Below are 16,802 nucleotides of genomic sequence, written 5' to 3'. Positions count from 1 at the left end.
ATGTAGGGAAAAGGTTGCCATTGGGATGCAGGCCATAAGTAGTGTAGTATGTAGGGAAAAGGTTGTCATTGGGATGCAGGCCATAAGTAGTGTAGTATGTAGGGTAAAGGTTGCCATTGGGATGCAGGCCATAAGTAGTGTAGTATGTAGGGAAAAGGTTGCCATTGGGATGCAGGCCATAAGTAGTGTAGTATGTAGGGAAAAGGTTGCCATTGGGATGCAGGCCATAAGTAGTGTAGTATGTAGGGAAAAGGTTGCCATTGGGATGCAGGCCATAAGTAGTGTAGTATGTAGGGAAAAGGTTGCCATTGGGATGCAGGCCATAAGTAGTGTAGTATGTAGGGAAAAGGTTGCCATTGGGATGCAGGCCATAAGTAGTGTAGTATGTAGGGAAAAGGTTGCCATTGGGATGCAGGCCATAAGTAGTGTAGTATGTAGGGAAAAGGTTGCCATTGGGATGCAGGCCATAAGTAGTGTAGTATGTAGGGAAAAGGTTGCCATTGGGATGCAGGCCATAAGTAGTGTAGTATGTAGGGAAAAGGTTGCCATTGGGATGCAGGCCATAAGTAGTGTAGTATGTAGGGAAAAGGTTGCCATTGGGATGCAGGCCATAAGTAGTGTAGTATGTAGGGAAAAGGTTGCCATTGGGATGCAGGCCATAAGTAGTGTAGTATGTAGGGAAAAGGTTGCCATTGGGATGCAGGCCATAAGTAGTGTAGTATGTAGGGAAAAGGTTGCCATTGGGATGCAGGCCATAAGTAGTGTAGTATGTAGGGAAAAGGTTGCCATTGGGATGCAGGCCATAAGTAGTGTAGTATGTAGGGAAAAGGTTGCCATTGGGATGCAGGCCATAAGTAGTGTAGTATGTAGGGAAAAGGTTGTCATTGGGATGCAGGCCATAAGTAGTGTAGTATGTAGGGAAAAGGTTGCCATTGGGATGCAGGCCATAAGTAGTGTAGTATGGGAAAAGTTGCCATTGGGATGCAGGCCATAAGTAGTGTAGTATGTAGGGAAAAGGTTGTCATTGGGATGCAGGCCATAAGTAGTGTATGTTGCCATTGGGATGCAGGCCATAAGTAGTGTAATGTAGGGGAAAAGGTTGCCATTGGGATGCAGGCCATAAGTAGTGTAGTATGTAGGGAAAAGGTTGCCATTGGGATGCAGGCCATAAGTAGTGTAGTATGTAGGGAAAAGGTTGCCATTGGGATGCAGGCCATAAGTAGTGTAGTATGTAGGTTGCCATTGGGAAGGTTGCCATTGGGATGCAGGCCATAAGTAGTGTAGTATGTAGGGAAAAGGTTGCCATTGGGATGCAGGCCATAAGTAGTGTAGTATGTAGGGAAAAGGTTGCCATTGGGATGCAGGCCATAAGTAGTGTAGTATGTAGGGAAAAGGTTGCCATTGGGATGCAGGCCATAAGTAGTGTAGTATGTAGGGAAAAGGTTGCCATTGGGATGCAGGCCATAAGTAGTGTAGTATGTAGGGAAAAGGTTGCCATTGGGATGCAGGCCATAAGTAGTGTAGTATGTAGGGAAAAGGTTGCCATTGGGATGCAGGCCATAAGTAGTGTAGTATGTAGGGAAAAGGTTGCCATTGGGATGCAGGCCATAAGTAGTGTAGTATGTAGGGAAAAGGTTGCCATTGGGATGCAGGCCATAAGTAGTGTAGTATGTAGGGAAAAGGTTGCCATTGGGATGCAGGCCATAAGTAGTGTAGTATGTAGGGAAAAGGTTGCCATTGGGATGCAGGCCATAAGTAGTGTAGTATGTAGGGAAAAGGTTGCCATTGGGATGCAGGCCATAAGTAGTGTAGTATGTAGGGAAAAGGTTGCCATTGGGATGCAGGCCATAAGTAGTGTAGTATGTAGGGAAAAGGTTGCCATTGGGATGCAGGCCATAAGTAGTGTAGTATGTAGGGAAAAGGTTGCCATTGGGATGCAGGCCATAAGTAGTGTAGTATGTAGGGAAAAGGTTGCCATTGGGATGCAGGCCATAAGTAGTGTAGTATGTAGGGAAAAGGTTGCCATTGGGATGCAGGCCATAAGTAGTGTAGTATGTAGGGAAAAGGTTGCCATTGGGATGCAGGCCATAAGTAGTGTAGTATGTAGGGAAAAGGTTGCCATTGGGATGCAGGCCATAAGTAGTGTAGTATGTAGGGAAAAGGTTGCCATTGGGATGCAGGCCATAAGTAGTGTAGTATGTAGGGAAAAGGTTGCCATTGGGATGCAGGCCATAAGTAGTGTAGTATGTAGGGAAAAGGTTGCCATTGGGATGCAGGCCATAAGTAGTGTAGTATGTAGGGAAAAGGTTGCCATTGGGATGCAGGCCATAAGTAGTGTAGTATGTAGGGAAAAGGTTGCCATTGGGATGCAGGCCATAAGTAGTGTAGTATGTAGGGAAAAGGTGTGCCATTGGGATTCAGGCCATAAGTAGTGTAGTATGTAGGGTAAAAGGTTGCCATTGGGATGCAGGCCATAAGTAGTGTAGTATGTAGGGAAAAGGTTGCCATTGGGATGCAGGCCATAAGTAGTGTAGTATGTAGGGAAAAGGTTGCCATTGGGATGCAGGCCATAAGTAGTGTAGTATGTAGGGAAAAGGTTGCCATTGGGATGCAGGCCATAAGTAGTGTAGTATGTAGGGAAAAGGTTGCCATTGGGATGCAGGCCATAAGTAGTGCAGTATGTAGGGAAAAGGTTGCCATTGGGATGCAGGCCATAAGTAGTGTAGTATGTAGGGAAAAGGTTGCCATTGGGATGCAGGCCATAAGTAGTGTAGTATGTAGGGAAAAGGTTGCCATTGGGATGCAGGTCATAAGTAGTGTAGTATGTAGGGTAAAGGTTGCCATTGGGATGCAGGCCATAAGTAGTGTAGTATGTAGGGAAAAGGTTGCCATTGGGATGCAGGCCATAAGTAGTGTAGTATGTAGGGTAAAGGTTGCCATTGGGATGCAGGCCATAAGTAGTGTAGTATGTAGGGAAAAGGTTGCCATTGGGATGCAGGCCATAAGTAGTGTAGTATGTAGGGAAAAGTTTGCCATTGGGATGCAGGCCATAAGTAGTGTAGTATGTAGGGAAAAGGTTGCCATTGGGATGCAGGCCATAAGTAGTGTAGTATGTAGGGAAAAGGTTGCCATTGGGATGCAGGCCATAAGCATCAGTCATAGTCAGGCTGAGACCCAGAAGGGCTGAGGAACACAGGTTGATTCTTTAAAAAACATATATATCTTTTTTTAATTTTACCCCTTTTCTCCCCAATATCGTGGTATCCAATTGTTTTAGTAGCTACTATCTTGTCTCATCGCTACAACTCCCGGGAGAGACGAAGGTTGAAAGTCATGCGTCCTCCAATACACAACCCAACCAAGCCACACTGCTTCTTAAGACAGCGCCCATCCAACCCGGAAGCCAGCCGCACCAATGTGTCCAATGAGGAAACAATGAGGAAACACCGTTCACCTGGCAACCTGGTTAACGTGCACTGCATCCGCTACAAATATACTTAACTCTGTACACAGGAGCCGCTGGTGCGCGATGAGACAAGGATATCCGTACCGGGCAAACCCTCCCTAACCCAGACGATGCTGGGCGTCGCCCCACGGACCTCCCAGTTACGGTCGGTAGCGACAGAGCCTGGGCGCGAACCCTGGGTCTCTGGTGGAACAGCTGGCGCTGCAGTACAGCGCCCTTAACCACTGCGCACCCCGGGAGGCCCAACACAGGTGGATTCTGAATCCTTAATGCTGGATGTTATCACTGGTGGCCAAACATCCTCCTGGACAGCTCCCCACCGCAGGGTTTTGTTCCAGCCCTAATCTAACACACCTGATTCTACTAATCAGCTGATCCCTGGGACCTTGCGTGTGTAGGGCTGGAGTAAAAACCTGCAGAGTAGGCTTAGCCACCAATGTAATACATGTTGAGTGCAGCTGTTATGTAACCTGTCTTACTAGCTCTAGTACTGAGAGTGACAAGAAGCCACACATTCATTTGGAACCGAATTTAGTTCCGAGGCCCTCCGACACACACACACACACACACACACCCCGCTTCCCTCGATACGCCTCAGAATGAGGACAGATGGTGAAAGTCATCCAGTGTAGTATTTTAAGAAAGGCAGAAGTGAGTGAGTGTGTGTGTGTTTTGACAGATGATGGTTTCTTCTGAGGAGATACCGTATTTAAGTGTTCGTTTGGGTCCAAGCGGAAACCACACACGAACACAAACACTGCGCTGGTCTCTGAAGGGTAGTTGAGGTTGCTCAGTCAGATCCGGACACCTGATGAGACCTTCTATTAGACAGCACTGTTGGAGGAGGCTCAGCTCTCCACTATGTTGGATGCCGCATTGAGAAGGGTGGGAGAAGAAATGGAGACTGACAGAAAGCGAGAGAAAGAGAGAGACCCTGCTAGCTCCATCTGCTCCTCCTCTCCTCCCTCTTCACCCCATCCCTGTGACTTTTAATTACCTCAGCTGTCACTCCACCCCCAGGTGATAACGAGGTGTGGTGTTCGTCACACCCCTGTACCCAACACGCACACACACACACCCTGTCCCAACCCACACACCTCGTCCTGATATACAACCTGTCTCCAACATCTACACACACCCTGTCCCAACCCACACACCTCGTCCTGATATACAACCTGTCTCCAACATCTACACACACCCTGTCCCCAACCCACACACCTCGTCCTGATATACAACCTGTCTCCAACATCTACACACACCCTGTCCCAACCCACACACCTCGTCCTGATATACAACCTGTCTCCAACATCTACACACACCCTGTCCCCAACCCACACACCTCGTCCTGATATACAACCTGTCTCCAACATCTACACACACCCTGTCCCAACCCACACACCTCGTCCTGATATACAACCTGTCTCCAACATCTACACACACCCTGTCCCAACCCACACACCTCGTCCTGATATACAACCTGTCTCCAACATCTACACACACCCTGTCCCCAACCCACACACCTCGTCCTGATATACAACCTGTCTCCAACATCTACACACACCCTGTCCCAACCCACACACCTCGTCCTGATATACAACCTGTCTCCAACATCTACACACACCCTGTCCCAACCCACACACCTCGTCCTGATATACAACCTGTCTCCAACATCTACACACACCCTGTCCCAACCCACACACCTCGTCCTGATATACAACCTGTCTCCAACATCTACACACACCCTGTCCCAACCCACACACCTCGTCCTGATATACAACCTGTCTCCAACATCTACACACACCCTGTCCCAACCCACACACCTCGTCCTGATATACAACCTGTCTCCAACATCTACACACACCCTGTCCCCAACCCACACACCTCGTCCTGATATACAACCTGTCTCCAACATCTACACACACCCTGTCCCAACCCACACACCTCGTCCTGATATACAACCTGTCTCCAACATCTACACACACCCTGTCCCCAACCCACACACCTCGTCCTGATATACAACCTGTCTCCAACATCTACACACACCCTGTCCCAACCCACACACCTCGTCCTGATATACAACCTGTCTCCAACATCTACACACACCCTGTCCCCAACCCACACACCTCGTCCTGATATACAACCTGTCTCCAACATCTACACACACCCTGTCCCCAACCCACACACCTCGTCCTGATATACAACCTGTCTCCAACATCTACACACACCCTGTCCCAACCCACACACCTCGTCCTGATATACAACCTGTCTCCAACATCTACACACACCCTGTCCCAACCCACACACCTCGTCCTGATATACAACCTGTCTCCAACATCTACACACACCCTGTCCCCAACCCACACACCTCGTCCTGATATACAACCTGTCTCCAACATCTACACACACCCTGTCCCAACCCACACACCTCGTCCTGATATACAACCTGTCTCCAACATCTACACACACCCTGTCCCCAACCCACACACCTCGTCCTGATATACAACCTGTCTCCAACATCTGTCTCCCCAACCCATCTATATACAACCTGTCCCCACACCCAACCCACACACTCGTCCTGATATACAACCTGTCTCCAACATCTACACACACCCTGTCCCCAACCCACACACCTCGTCCTGATATACAACCTGTCTCCAACATCTACACACACCCTGTCCCCAACCCACACACCTCGTCCTGATATACAACCTGTCTCCAACATCTACACACACCCTGTCCCAACCCACACACCTCGTCCTGATATACAACCTGTCTCCAACATCTACACACACCCTGTCCCAACCCACACACCTCGTCCTGATATACAACCTGTCTCCAACATCTACACACACCCTGTCCCCAACCCACACACCTCGTCCTGATATACAACCTGTCTCCAACATCTACACACAACCCACACACCTGTCCCCATACAACCTGTCTCCAACATCTACACACACCCTGTCCCCAACCCACACACCTCGTCCTGATATACAACCTGTCTCCAACATCTACACACACCCTGTCCCCAACCCACACACCTCGTCCTGATATACAACCTGTCTCCAACATCTACACACACCCTGTCCCAACCCACACACCTCGTCCTGATATACAACCTGTCTCCAACATCTACACACACCCTGTCCCCAACCCACACACCTCGTCCCAACCTGTCTCCAACATCTACACACAACCCACACACCTCGTCCTGATATACAACCTGTCTCCAACATCTACACACACCCTGTCCCAACCCACACACCTCGTCCTGATATACAACCTGTCTCCAACATCTACACACACCCTGTCCCAACCCACACACCTCGTCCTGATATACAACCTGTCTCCAACATCTACACACACCCTGTCCCAACCCACACACCTCGTCCTGATATACAACCTGTCTCCAACATCTACACACACCCTGTCCCAACCCACACACCTCGTCCTGATATACAACCTGTCTCCAACATCTACACACACCCTGTCCCAACCCACACCTGTCTCCAACATCTACACACACCCTGTCCTGATATACAACCTGTCTCCAACATCTACACACACCCTGTCCCCAACCCACACACCTCGTCCTGATATACAACCTGTCTCCAACATCTACACACACCCTGTCCCAACCCACACACCTCGTCCTGATATACAACCTGTCTCCAACATCTACACACACCCTGTCCCAACCCTGTCCCAACCTGTCTCCAACATCTACACACACCCTGTCCCCAACCCACACACCTCGTCCTGATATACAACCTGTCTCCAACATCTACACACACCCTGTCCCAACCCACACACCTCGTCCTGATATACAACCTGTCTCCAACATCTACACACACCCTGTCCCAACCCACACACCTCGTCCTGATATACAACCTGTCTCCAACATCTACACACACCCTGTCCCAACCCACACACCTCGTCCTGATATACAACCTGTCTCCAACATCTACACACACCCTGTCCCAACCCACACACCTCGTCCTGATATACAACCTGTCTCCAACATCTACACACACCCTGTCCCAACCCACACACCTCGTCCTGATATACAACCTGTCTCCAACATCTACACACACCCTGTCCCAACCCACACACCTCGTCCTGATATACAACCTGTCTCCAACATCTACACACACCCTGTCCCAACCCACACACACACACCCTCGTCCTGATATACAACCTGTCTCCAACATCTACACACACCCTGTCCCAACCCACACACCTCGTCCTGATATACAACCTGTCTCCAACATCTACACACACCCTGTCCCAACCCACACACCTCGTCCTGATATACAACCTGTCTCCAACATCTACACACACCCTGTCCCAACCCACACACCTCGTCCTGATATACAACCTGTCTCCAACATCTACACACACCCTGTCCCAACCCACACACACACCCCTCCCAACCCACACACCTCGTCCTGATATACAACCTGTCTCCAACATCTACACACACCCTGTCCCAACCCACACACCTCGTCCTGATATACAACCTGTCTCCAACATCTACACACACCCTGTCCCAACCCACACACCTCGTCCTGATATACAACCTGTCTCCAACATCTACACACACCCTGTCCCCAACCCACACACCTCGTCCTGATATACAACCTGTCTCCAACATCTACACACACCCTGTCCCAACCCACACACCTCGTCCTGATATACAACCTGTCTCCAACATCTACACACACCCTGTCCCCAACCCACACACCTCGTCCTGATATACAACCTGTCTCCAACATCTACACACACCCTGTCCCAACCCACACACCTCGTCCTGATATACAACCTGTCTCCAACATCTACACACACCCTGTCCCCAACCCACACACCTCGTCCCCAACCCACACACCTCGTCCTGATATACAACCTGTCTCCAACATCTACACACACCCTGTCCCAACCCACACACCTCGTCCTGATATACAACCTGTCTCCAACATCTACACACACCCTGTCCCAACCCACACACCTCGTCCTGATATACAACCTGTCTCCAACATCTACACACACCCTGTCCCAACCCACACACCTCGTCCTGATATACAACCTGTCTCCAACATCTACACACACCCTGTCCCAACCCACACACCTCGTCCTGATATACAACCTGTCTCCAACATCTACACACACCCTGTCCCAACCCACACACCTCGTCCTGATATACAACCTGTCTCCAACATCTACACACACCCTGTCCCAACCCACACACCTCGTCCTGATATACAACCTGTCTCCAACATCTACACACACCCTGTCCCAACCCACACACCTCGTCCTGATATACAACCTGTCTCCAACATCTACACACACCCTGTCCCAACCCACACACCTCGTCCTGATATACAACCTGTCTCCAACATCTACACACACCCTGTCCCAACCCACACACCTCGTCCTGATATACAACCTGTCTCCAACATCTACACACACCCTGTCCCAACCCACACACCTCGTCCTGATATACAACCTGTCTCCAACATCTACACACACCCTGTCCCAACCCACACACCTCGTCCTGATATACAACCTGTCTCCAACATCTACACACACCCTGTCCCCAACCCACACACCTCGTCCTGATATACAACCTGTCTCCAACATCTACACACACCCTGTCCCCAACCCACACACCTCGTCCTGATATACAACCTGTCTCCAACATCTACACACACCCTGTCCCCAACCCACACACCTGTCCCAACCTGTCTCCAACATCTACACACACCCTGTCCCAACCCACACACCTCGTCCTGATATACAACCTGTCTCCAACATCTACACACACCCTGTCCCCAACCCACACACCTTGTCCTGATATACAACCTGTCTCCAACATCTACACACACCCTGTCCCAACCCACACACCTCGTCCTGATATACAACCTGTCTCCAACATCTACACACACCCTGTCCCCAACCCACACACCTCGTCCTGATATACAACCTGTCTCCAACATCTACACACACCCTGTCCCCACCCACACACCTCGTCCTGATATACAACCTGTCTCCAACATCTACACACACCCTGTCCCAACCCACACACCTCGTCCTGATATACAACCTGTCTCCAACATCTACACACACCCTGTCCCAACCCACACACCTCGTCCTGATATACAACCTGTCTCCAACATCTACACACACCCTGTCCCCACCGACACACCTCGTCCTGATATACAACCTGTCTCCAACATCTACACACACCCTGTCCCAACCCACACACCTCGTCCTGATATACAACCTGTCTCCAACATCTACACACACCCTGTCCCAACCGACACACCTCGTCCTGATATACAACCTGTCTCCAACATCTAAACACACCCTGTCCCAACCCACACACCTCGTCCTGATATACAACCTGTCTCCAACATCTACACACACCCTGTCCCAACCCACACACCTCGTCCTGATATACAACCTGTCTCCAACATCTACACACACCCTGTCCCAACCCACACACCTCGTCCTGATATACAACCTGTCTCCAACATCTACACACACCCTGTCCCCAACCCACACACCTCGTCCTGATATACAACCTGTCTCCAACATCTACACACACCCTGTCCCCAACCGACACAAACACACCCTGCTCCACCCCACCTTTTTTTTAAACACCTAGAAACCATCCGAGCTAAGAGAGAGATGACAGCTTTAATCAAAGGACCTCGGGGCCTATGGCTTACAGGGGGACAGCAGACCACACATACTCTCACTCCCCTTCACACACACACACACACACACACACACACACACACACACACAGTACACAATCTCTCTCTCACACTCACGCGTGCGGCAGACTGTCCCTTCCTAAGTGGGTCAGCAGCGGGGAGGAGACGGGCTGCAGAGCGAAGCGTCTTTAGCCATATGGCAAAACACTGGAAGGTCACCTTGGGGTGTGTGGTCTGATCAGGGCAGAGGTCACCTTAGGCTCCCGTATGAATGTGACACACACACCTTAGAAAAGGTGGTCCAATCAGATCAGACACCACTTCAAGCTCGGTTAGCGAAAGAGTAAGAGAATTAGAATAGAACTGCCCTGTGTGATGCATGATGATGAGACATGTGTTGCATCCTAATTTGCTCCGTTTTCCTGATACACCTGAGTATATGAAACATCAAGAACACCTGCTCTTTCCGTGACATAGACTGACCAGGTGAATCCAGGTGAACGCTATGATCCCTTATTGATGTCAGGTGTTAAATCCACTTTAATTAGCATAGCTGAAGGGGATGAGCCTGGTTATAGGAGGATTTTGAAGCCTTGAGACAATTGAGACATGGATTGTTCACGTGTGCCATTCAGAGGGTGAGTGGACAAGACAAAAAACAGGGTATGGTAGTAGGTGCCGGGGCACCAGCTTAAGTGTGTCAAGAACTACAACGCTGCTGGGTTTTTCAAGCTCAACAGTTTCCCGTGCGTATCAAGAATGGTCCACCACCCAAACGACATCCGGCCAACTTGACACAACTGTGGGAAGCATTGGAGTCAACATGGGCCAGCATCCCTGTTGAACGCTTTCGACACGTTGCAGAGTCCTGATGAGGCTGTTCTGGTATTGCAAAGTGTTCCTAATGTTTGGTATACTCGGTGCACTACATTTAGGACTGATGAGTAGTGCTCTATGTAGGGGATAGGGTGCCATTGAGGACGCAGGTGAATAATGTATTATTTCCATGGTACAGAGGCAGGTTCTGTCATCAGCCAGGTTCTGTCACTGAGAACAGCTTGTCCTACGTGAGGAGGAGTGGAATCAGAAAGATGTGTCACAGTCTGTTTGGATCAGGTGGAGACTTAATGGAGGGAAAGTCAAGTGCAAAGGAAAGGACTGAATGTCTGGAAGGACAAGTGGTTCCTGCTTGTTCCTGAAGAGTCCGTGGAGGGTAATCACCTCTCACTCACCTCACCTGTCCTCTAGTCTATGTGATTGACTTCATTCCTCTCTCCTCCATACAGCCCTCTCTCCTTTCCTCACTCCAATTCCTAGTGGGATAGTCGTCATCCATCTCTCCTTTCCTCACTCCAATTCCTAGTTGGATAGTCGTCATCCATCTCTCCTCCTCTATCCAGTCCTCCAGTGGGATAGTCTTCATCCATCTCTCCTCCTCTATCCAGTCCTCCAGTGGGATAGTCTTCATCCATCTCTCCTCCTCTATCCAGTCCTCCAGTGGGATAGTCTTCATCCATCTCTCCTCCTCTATCCAGTCCTCCAGTGGGATAGTCTTCATCCATCTCTCCTCCTCTATCCAGTCCTCCAGTGGGATAGTCTTCATCCATCTCTCCTCCTCTATCCAGTCCTCCAGTGGGATAGTCTTCATCCATCTCTCCTCCTCTATCCAGTCCTCCAGTGGGATAGTCTTCATCCATCTCTCCTCCTCTCCTGTCCTCCAGTGGGATAGTCTTCATCTCTCTCTCCTCCTCTATCCCGTCCTCCAGTGGGATAGTCTTCATCTCTCTCTCCTCCTCCCCGTACAATGACATATACTGAACAGACCTGTGCGGAAAACACTTATTTTGTAGTTTATTTGAAAATACCAACTTTTCAAATACTGAAAGTAGTTTAAACTACAAGGCAACTATTTTCTTTGATATTCACCAAGCAATAGGAACACCTTTCTAATATTGAGTTGCATCCCCCCCCCCATTTTGCCCTCAGAACAGCCTCAGTTCGTTGGGGCATGGACTTTATATAGACTTTATATAGCATCCACAGGGATGCTGCATCATGATGACTCCACTGCTTCCCCCAGTATGTAGACACCCTTTCCAATGAGTGGTTTCTGCTATTCCCTGCTATTTCAGCCACACCCGTTGCCGACAGGTGTATACAATCGAGCACCTCGCCATGCAATCTCCATAGACAAACATTGGCAGTAGAAAGGGCCTTACTGAAGAGCTCAGTGACTTTTAACGTGGCGCCATTATAGGATGCCACCTTTCCAACAAGTCAGTTTGTCTAATTTCTGCCCTACTAGAGCTGCCCCGGTCAACTGTAAGTGCTGTTATTTGAAGTGGAAATGTCTAGGAGCAACAACGGCTCAGCCGCGAAGTGGTAGGCCACAGAAGCTCACAGAACGGGACCGGCGAGTGCTGAAGGGCGTATCGTGGAAAGATCGCCTGTCCGTGGTTGCAACCTTCACTACCGAGTTCCAAACTGCCTCTGGAAGCAACGTCAGCACAACAACTGTTCGTTGGGAGTTTAATGAAATGGGTTACCATGGCCGAGCAGCTACACAAAAGCCTAAGATCACCATGCGCAATGCCATGCGTTGGCTGGAAACGCTTTCTCTGGAGTGATGAATCACACTTCACCATCTGGCAGTCCGACGGACAAATCTGGGTTTGGCTGATGCAAGTAGAAAGCTACCTGTCCCAATGCATAGTGCCAACTGTAAAGTTCGGTGGAGGGGGGGAAATGGCCTGGGGCTGTTTATCATGGTTCGGGCTAGGCCCCTTAGTTCCAGTGAAGGGAAATCTTAACGCTACAGCATAGAATTACATTTTACACGATTCTGTGTTTACAAGTTTGTACTTCCATAGAGCCAACTGGAGGCTGGAAGAGGGGCAGGCAGTCGACTATTTCACCAGGGTCAATTAAACCACCATTTCTTTCAAATAAAAAGCCTGCCGAGATAAAGGCTTTATTTCTCATTTTACTCAGTAATGATATCAGTCTGACACAACTTCCTTATGCAGGAAAGGAATTTCCTCTCCTCTGTGCGTTAAATTATTTCCAAAATTTAGACAGATCACCAGCAGAGTCTGAGATAGATTTGGTTTTCTTGATTGAGGAAGTGCATCTATTTCTTAATTGCCTGAAAAGCTCCCAATCAGCCACAGAGTCAGGTGGTAAATCCCAGATAAATGTGTATTTCGGTTTATGGACACGTGTATAACCAGAAGCAACCAAAACATTTTTTTTGGGGGGGGAGTAGTATTTAGAGAACGTGAAGCCACCTCTCCCAATTGTTTTCAGTCTGTTACACTTGAAGATTTTGTTATCAGCAATGTCAATGTCCTTATCCAGGATCGAGCCGTTTAGCCAAGTCTCTGTGAGGACCATAATATCCGAGCTCGTGTCATGCACCCACATATAAAGAAGGTCCATCTTTGACATCAAACTTCATACTCTACGTTGACAGCCCGAGCCCTCTATGCAATTTGAAAACAGGGGGGCTATCCATATTTGTGGTATTTGAAGAAGAAAAAAGGCACTGGACAAACTTACCACAGTGGGCTTCTGAATTGGGCTAACTGTAACAGAGCTAACATATTATCACTAACAACACCATTGTGAATATGGATGTCTGTAGCAGTACGATGATAACTCTCTGAAATATTGGGAATGGGGAGAATTACCTGAGCAGGGGTTGGGCTGTTTTCTTAGGCTCTTAGATTGTGATGTGGTTCATCTTTGCTGCTCTCCTTTAATTATGGCCCTCCCCTGGGACGCAGCAGGGTAGTTAAACAGAGAAATCAGCATTAAAGCAATTATTGGATCAGAATGAATACAATCCTGTCATCTGTAATCATTAGCGGCAGCTATGCCTGGGAGAAAACAGTCTGTATCCTTCTCTCTCTCTCTCTGACTTCCCCGTCTGTCTGTCAGAAGGCAGGGAGCTCAGTAACGTTACTACTAATTGAGGTAGAGAAAATGTAACAACAGGAAACCTGTTGACTGGTAACATCGACTCAGCCGGTCAGTCATCACTAGTCAATTCCACCATATTATTTTTCCTCTTCAGTTACAGAGTACCAGGGGTAGCAAGGACAAGTTCAGGATATAATGATGTAGGCCCACTCTGTTGGTTCTGTAGACCCATACCATTTGTTCTCTCCCTGTTGCTGCTTACAGACCCATTCTCTGTCCTCTCTCCTTCCTATAGCTGCAGAGAGGTGGACTAGGACCAGTTCTCTGTCCTCTCTCCTTCCTATAGCTGCAGAGAGGTGGACTAGGACCAGTTCTCTGTCCTCTCTCCTTCCTATAGCTGCAGAGAGGTGGACTAGGACCAGTTCTCTGTCCTCTCTCCTTCCTATAGCTGCTGAGAGGTGGACTAGGACCAGTTCTCTGTCCTCTCTCCTTCCTATAGCTGCAGAGAGGTGGACTAGGACCAGTTCTCTGTCCTCTCTCCTTCCTATAGCTGCAGAGAGGTGGACTAGGACCAGTTCTCTGTCCTCTCTCCTTCCTATAGCTGCAGAGAGGTGGACTAGGACCAGTTCTCTGTCCTCTCTCCTTCCTATAGCTGCAGAGAGGTGGACTAGGACCAGTTCTCTGTCCTCTCTCCTTCCTATAGCTGCAGAGAGGTGGACTAGGACCAGTTCTCTGTCCTCTCTCCTTCCTATAGCTGCAGAGAGGTGGACTAGGACCAGTTCTCTGTCCTCTCTCCTTCCTATAGCTGCAGAGAGGTGGACTAGGACCAGTTCTCTGTCCTCTCTCCTTCCTATAGCTGCAGAGAGGTGGACTAGGACCAGTTCTCTGTCCTCTCTCCTTCCTATAGCTGCAGAGAGGTGGACTAGGACCAGTTCTCTGTCCTCTCTCCTTCCTATAGCTGCAGAGAGGTGGACTAGGACCAGTTCTCTGTCCTCTCTCCTTCCTATAGCTGCAGAGAGGTGGACTAGGACCAGTTCTCTGTCCTCTCTCCTTCATATAGCTGCAGAGAGGTGAACTAGGACCAGTTCTCTTTGTAGCTGTCGTTCTCTTGCTCCGGTTTGTTCTGTGGTTCTATTTGGTTCTGTTGTAGAACCACACTTTGTTCTCTTCTCTCCCAATAGCTGCAGACCGAGCTGGACCAGGAGTACCAGGACAAGTTCAGACGGTTGCCCCTAGAGATCCAGGAGTTTGTCCAGGACAGCAGCAAGGCCAAGCTTAGCAATGACAGTACCCATGGCAACCTGTCTGTCTCCTCGACGACCGAGAGGCTCAACCACAAAGCGTCCCAGTCAGAGGATGATACAGAAGACTCGTCGGAAAGAGTGTTTGACACACCCCTTTAAGACAAATCTGAAATGACACCCTTTTCCCTATATAGTGCAGTACTTTTGGCCGGAGCCTCCTATAAAGACTGTCCAAAAGTAGTGCACTACATAGGGAATAGGCTTTAGAGACGAAACATCATTAGAGACTAAACCCTCCCCTTCCTCTGAATTGGACAGTTCTGGTTGGTTGTTTGAGGTGAAAATTGCCATTCTAGGGACAGATTACCCTGCGCTAACTCCTAACCTGAACCAGTAGGGGGGTTAAACAATATCTGACCCTGGACCAGTAGTAGGGAGTACCTACTCTGTAGTTCTATTCAGATATGTAAATACTTGTATTTGTGTGTTTGTTGTTTTGCTCCAGAGCGGTGCAGACACAGGAAACATGTGACTCGGCACTAACTTTGCGCAGGAACTAAGTTACATACTTGAACCATTGCACAGACAGAATCATTTCTTTAAAAAAATAAAATGTTTTTCATGTGTTCCTACTTTTTAAAAAGGACAATGTATTAGGTGTTAGATTACGTTCTCACTATGCTGACTATAGTGTAGGTCAGTCAGTGGTGCCAATGTTTTGAGTTCACTGTGCACTTAGAGAATAGTTATGAGTATCATTGATTTGACATTGGTTAAGACCAGGGCAATGTTGAATTTGTAACGTACAATGGCACAGCAATGTAAAGTTATTGCATTGCAAACCCCAAATAAAGTCCAGGCATAGCAAGTCAATTTCAACTTCCTGTCCAACCACTGTGGACACAGCCTTTATTTTCTTTATTGAAAAGTACGAATCGCTCCTAATTTATATTTTGCACTAAAGGCTTTCTACAGAACTAACTCTTGGATTCTATCGTCGCCACCAAGCACTGGAGGCTTGCTGGTTCTCTTTCGTCCTCACAAAAGTAAGTCTCCTCTGTGCTGCTGCTACCTTGGTTTAATACTATGTGTGTCCTATTGTGCTTTGTAAGATATATTGGCCTGGTCGAGACGTACTTGTTTTATGGTTTTCATTTTTTCATTTTTGTAATGCTTTTGACACGTTAGCGTTTAGATTGTTTATGGTTAATCCTGCCGTGGGGGGGTGCGGAGGGAGGGGAAATGGATGGGAGGGGCTGAGGGATGGAAGGAGGGTGATGAGGGATGGAGGGAGGGTGATGAGGGATGGAGGGAGGGTGATGAGGGATGGAGAGAGGGTGATGAGGGATGGAGGGAGGGTGATGAGGGATGGAGAGAGGGTGATGAGGGATGGAGGGAGGGTGATGAGGGATGGAGGGAGGGTGATGAGGGATGGAGGGAGGGTGATGAGGGATG

The 16,802-nt window shown here is 48.8% G+C and overlaps 1 protein-coding gene across 4 annotated transcripts in view; it reads left to right on the top strand.

The window, feature by feature from the left end:
* Positions 1–16,562, top strand: part of LOC135505715 (1-phosphatidylinositol 4,5-bisphosphate phosphodiesterase beta-1-like) — a 352,313-nt gene extending 335,751 nt beyond the window's left edge. For 3 of the 4 annotated variants that reach the window (XM_064924778.1, XM_064924779.1, XM_064924777.1), the window contains one exon: positions 15,285–16,562. In XM_064924778.1, coding sequence (XP_064780850.1) covers positions 15,285–15,506 — 222 coding nt within the window. In that variant the 3' untranslated portion in view covers positions 15,507–16,562. The remainder of the gene's footprint in view (positions 1–15,284) is intronic. The other variant, XM_064924780.1, reaches the window with a different exon arrangement.
* Positions 16,563–16,802: the final 240 nt, after the last annotated feature.

The sequence above is a fragment of the Oncorhynchus masou genome, chromosome 19 (genome assembly GCF_036934945.1).
Source record: "Oncorhynchus masou masou isolate Uvic2021 chromosome 19, UVic_Omas_1.1, whole genome shotgun sequence".
NCBI lineage: Eukaryota > Metazoa > Chordata > Actinopteri > Salmoniformes > Salmonidae > Oncorhynchus > Oncorhynchus masou.
This window is presented reverse-complemented; position numbering and strand designations above follow the sequence as displayed.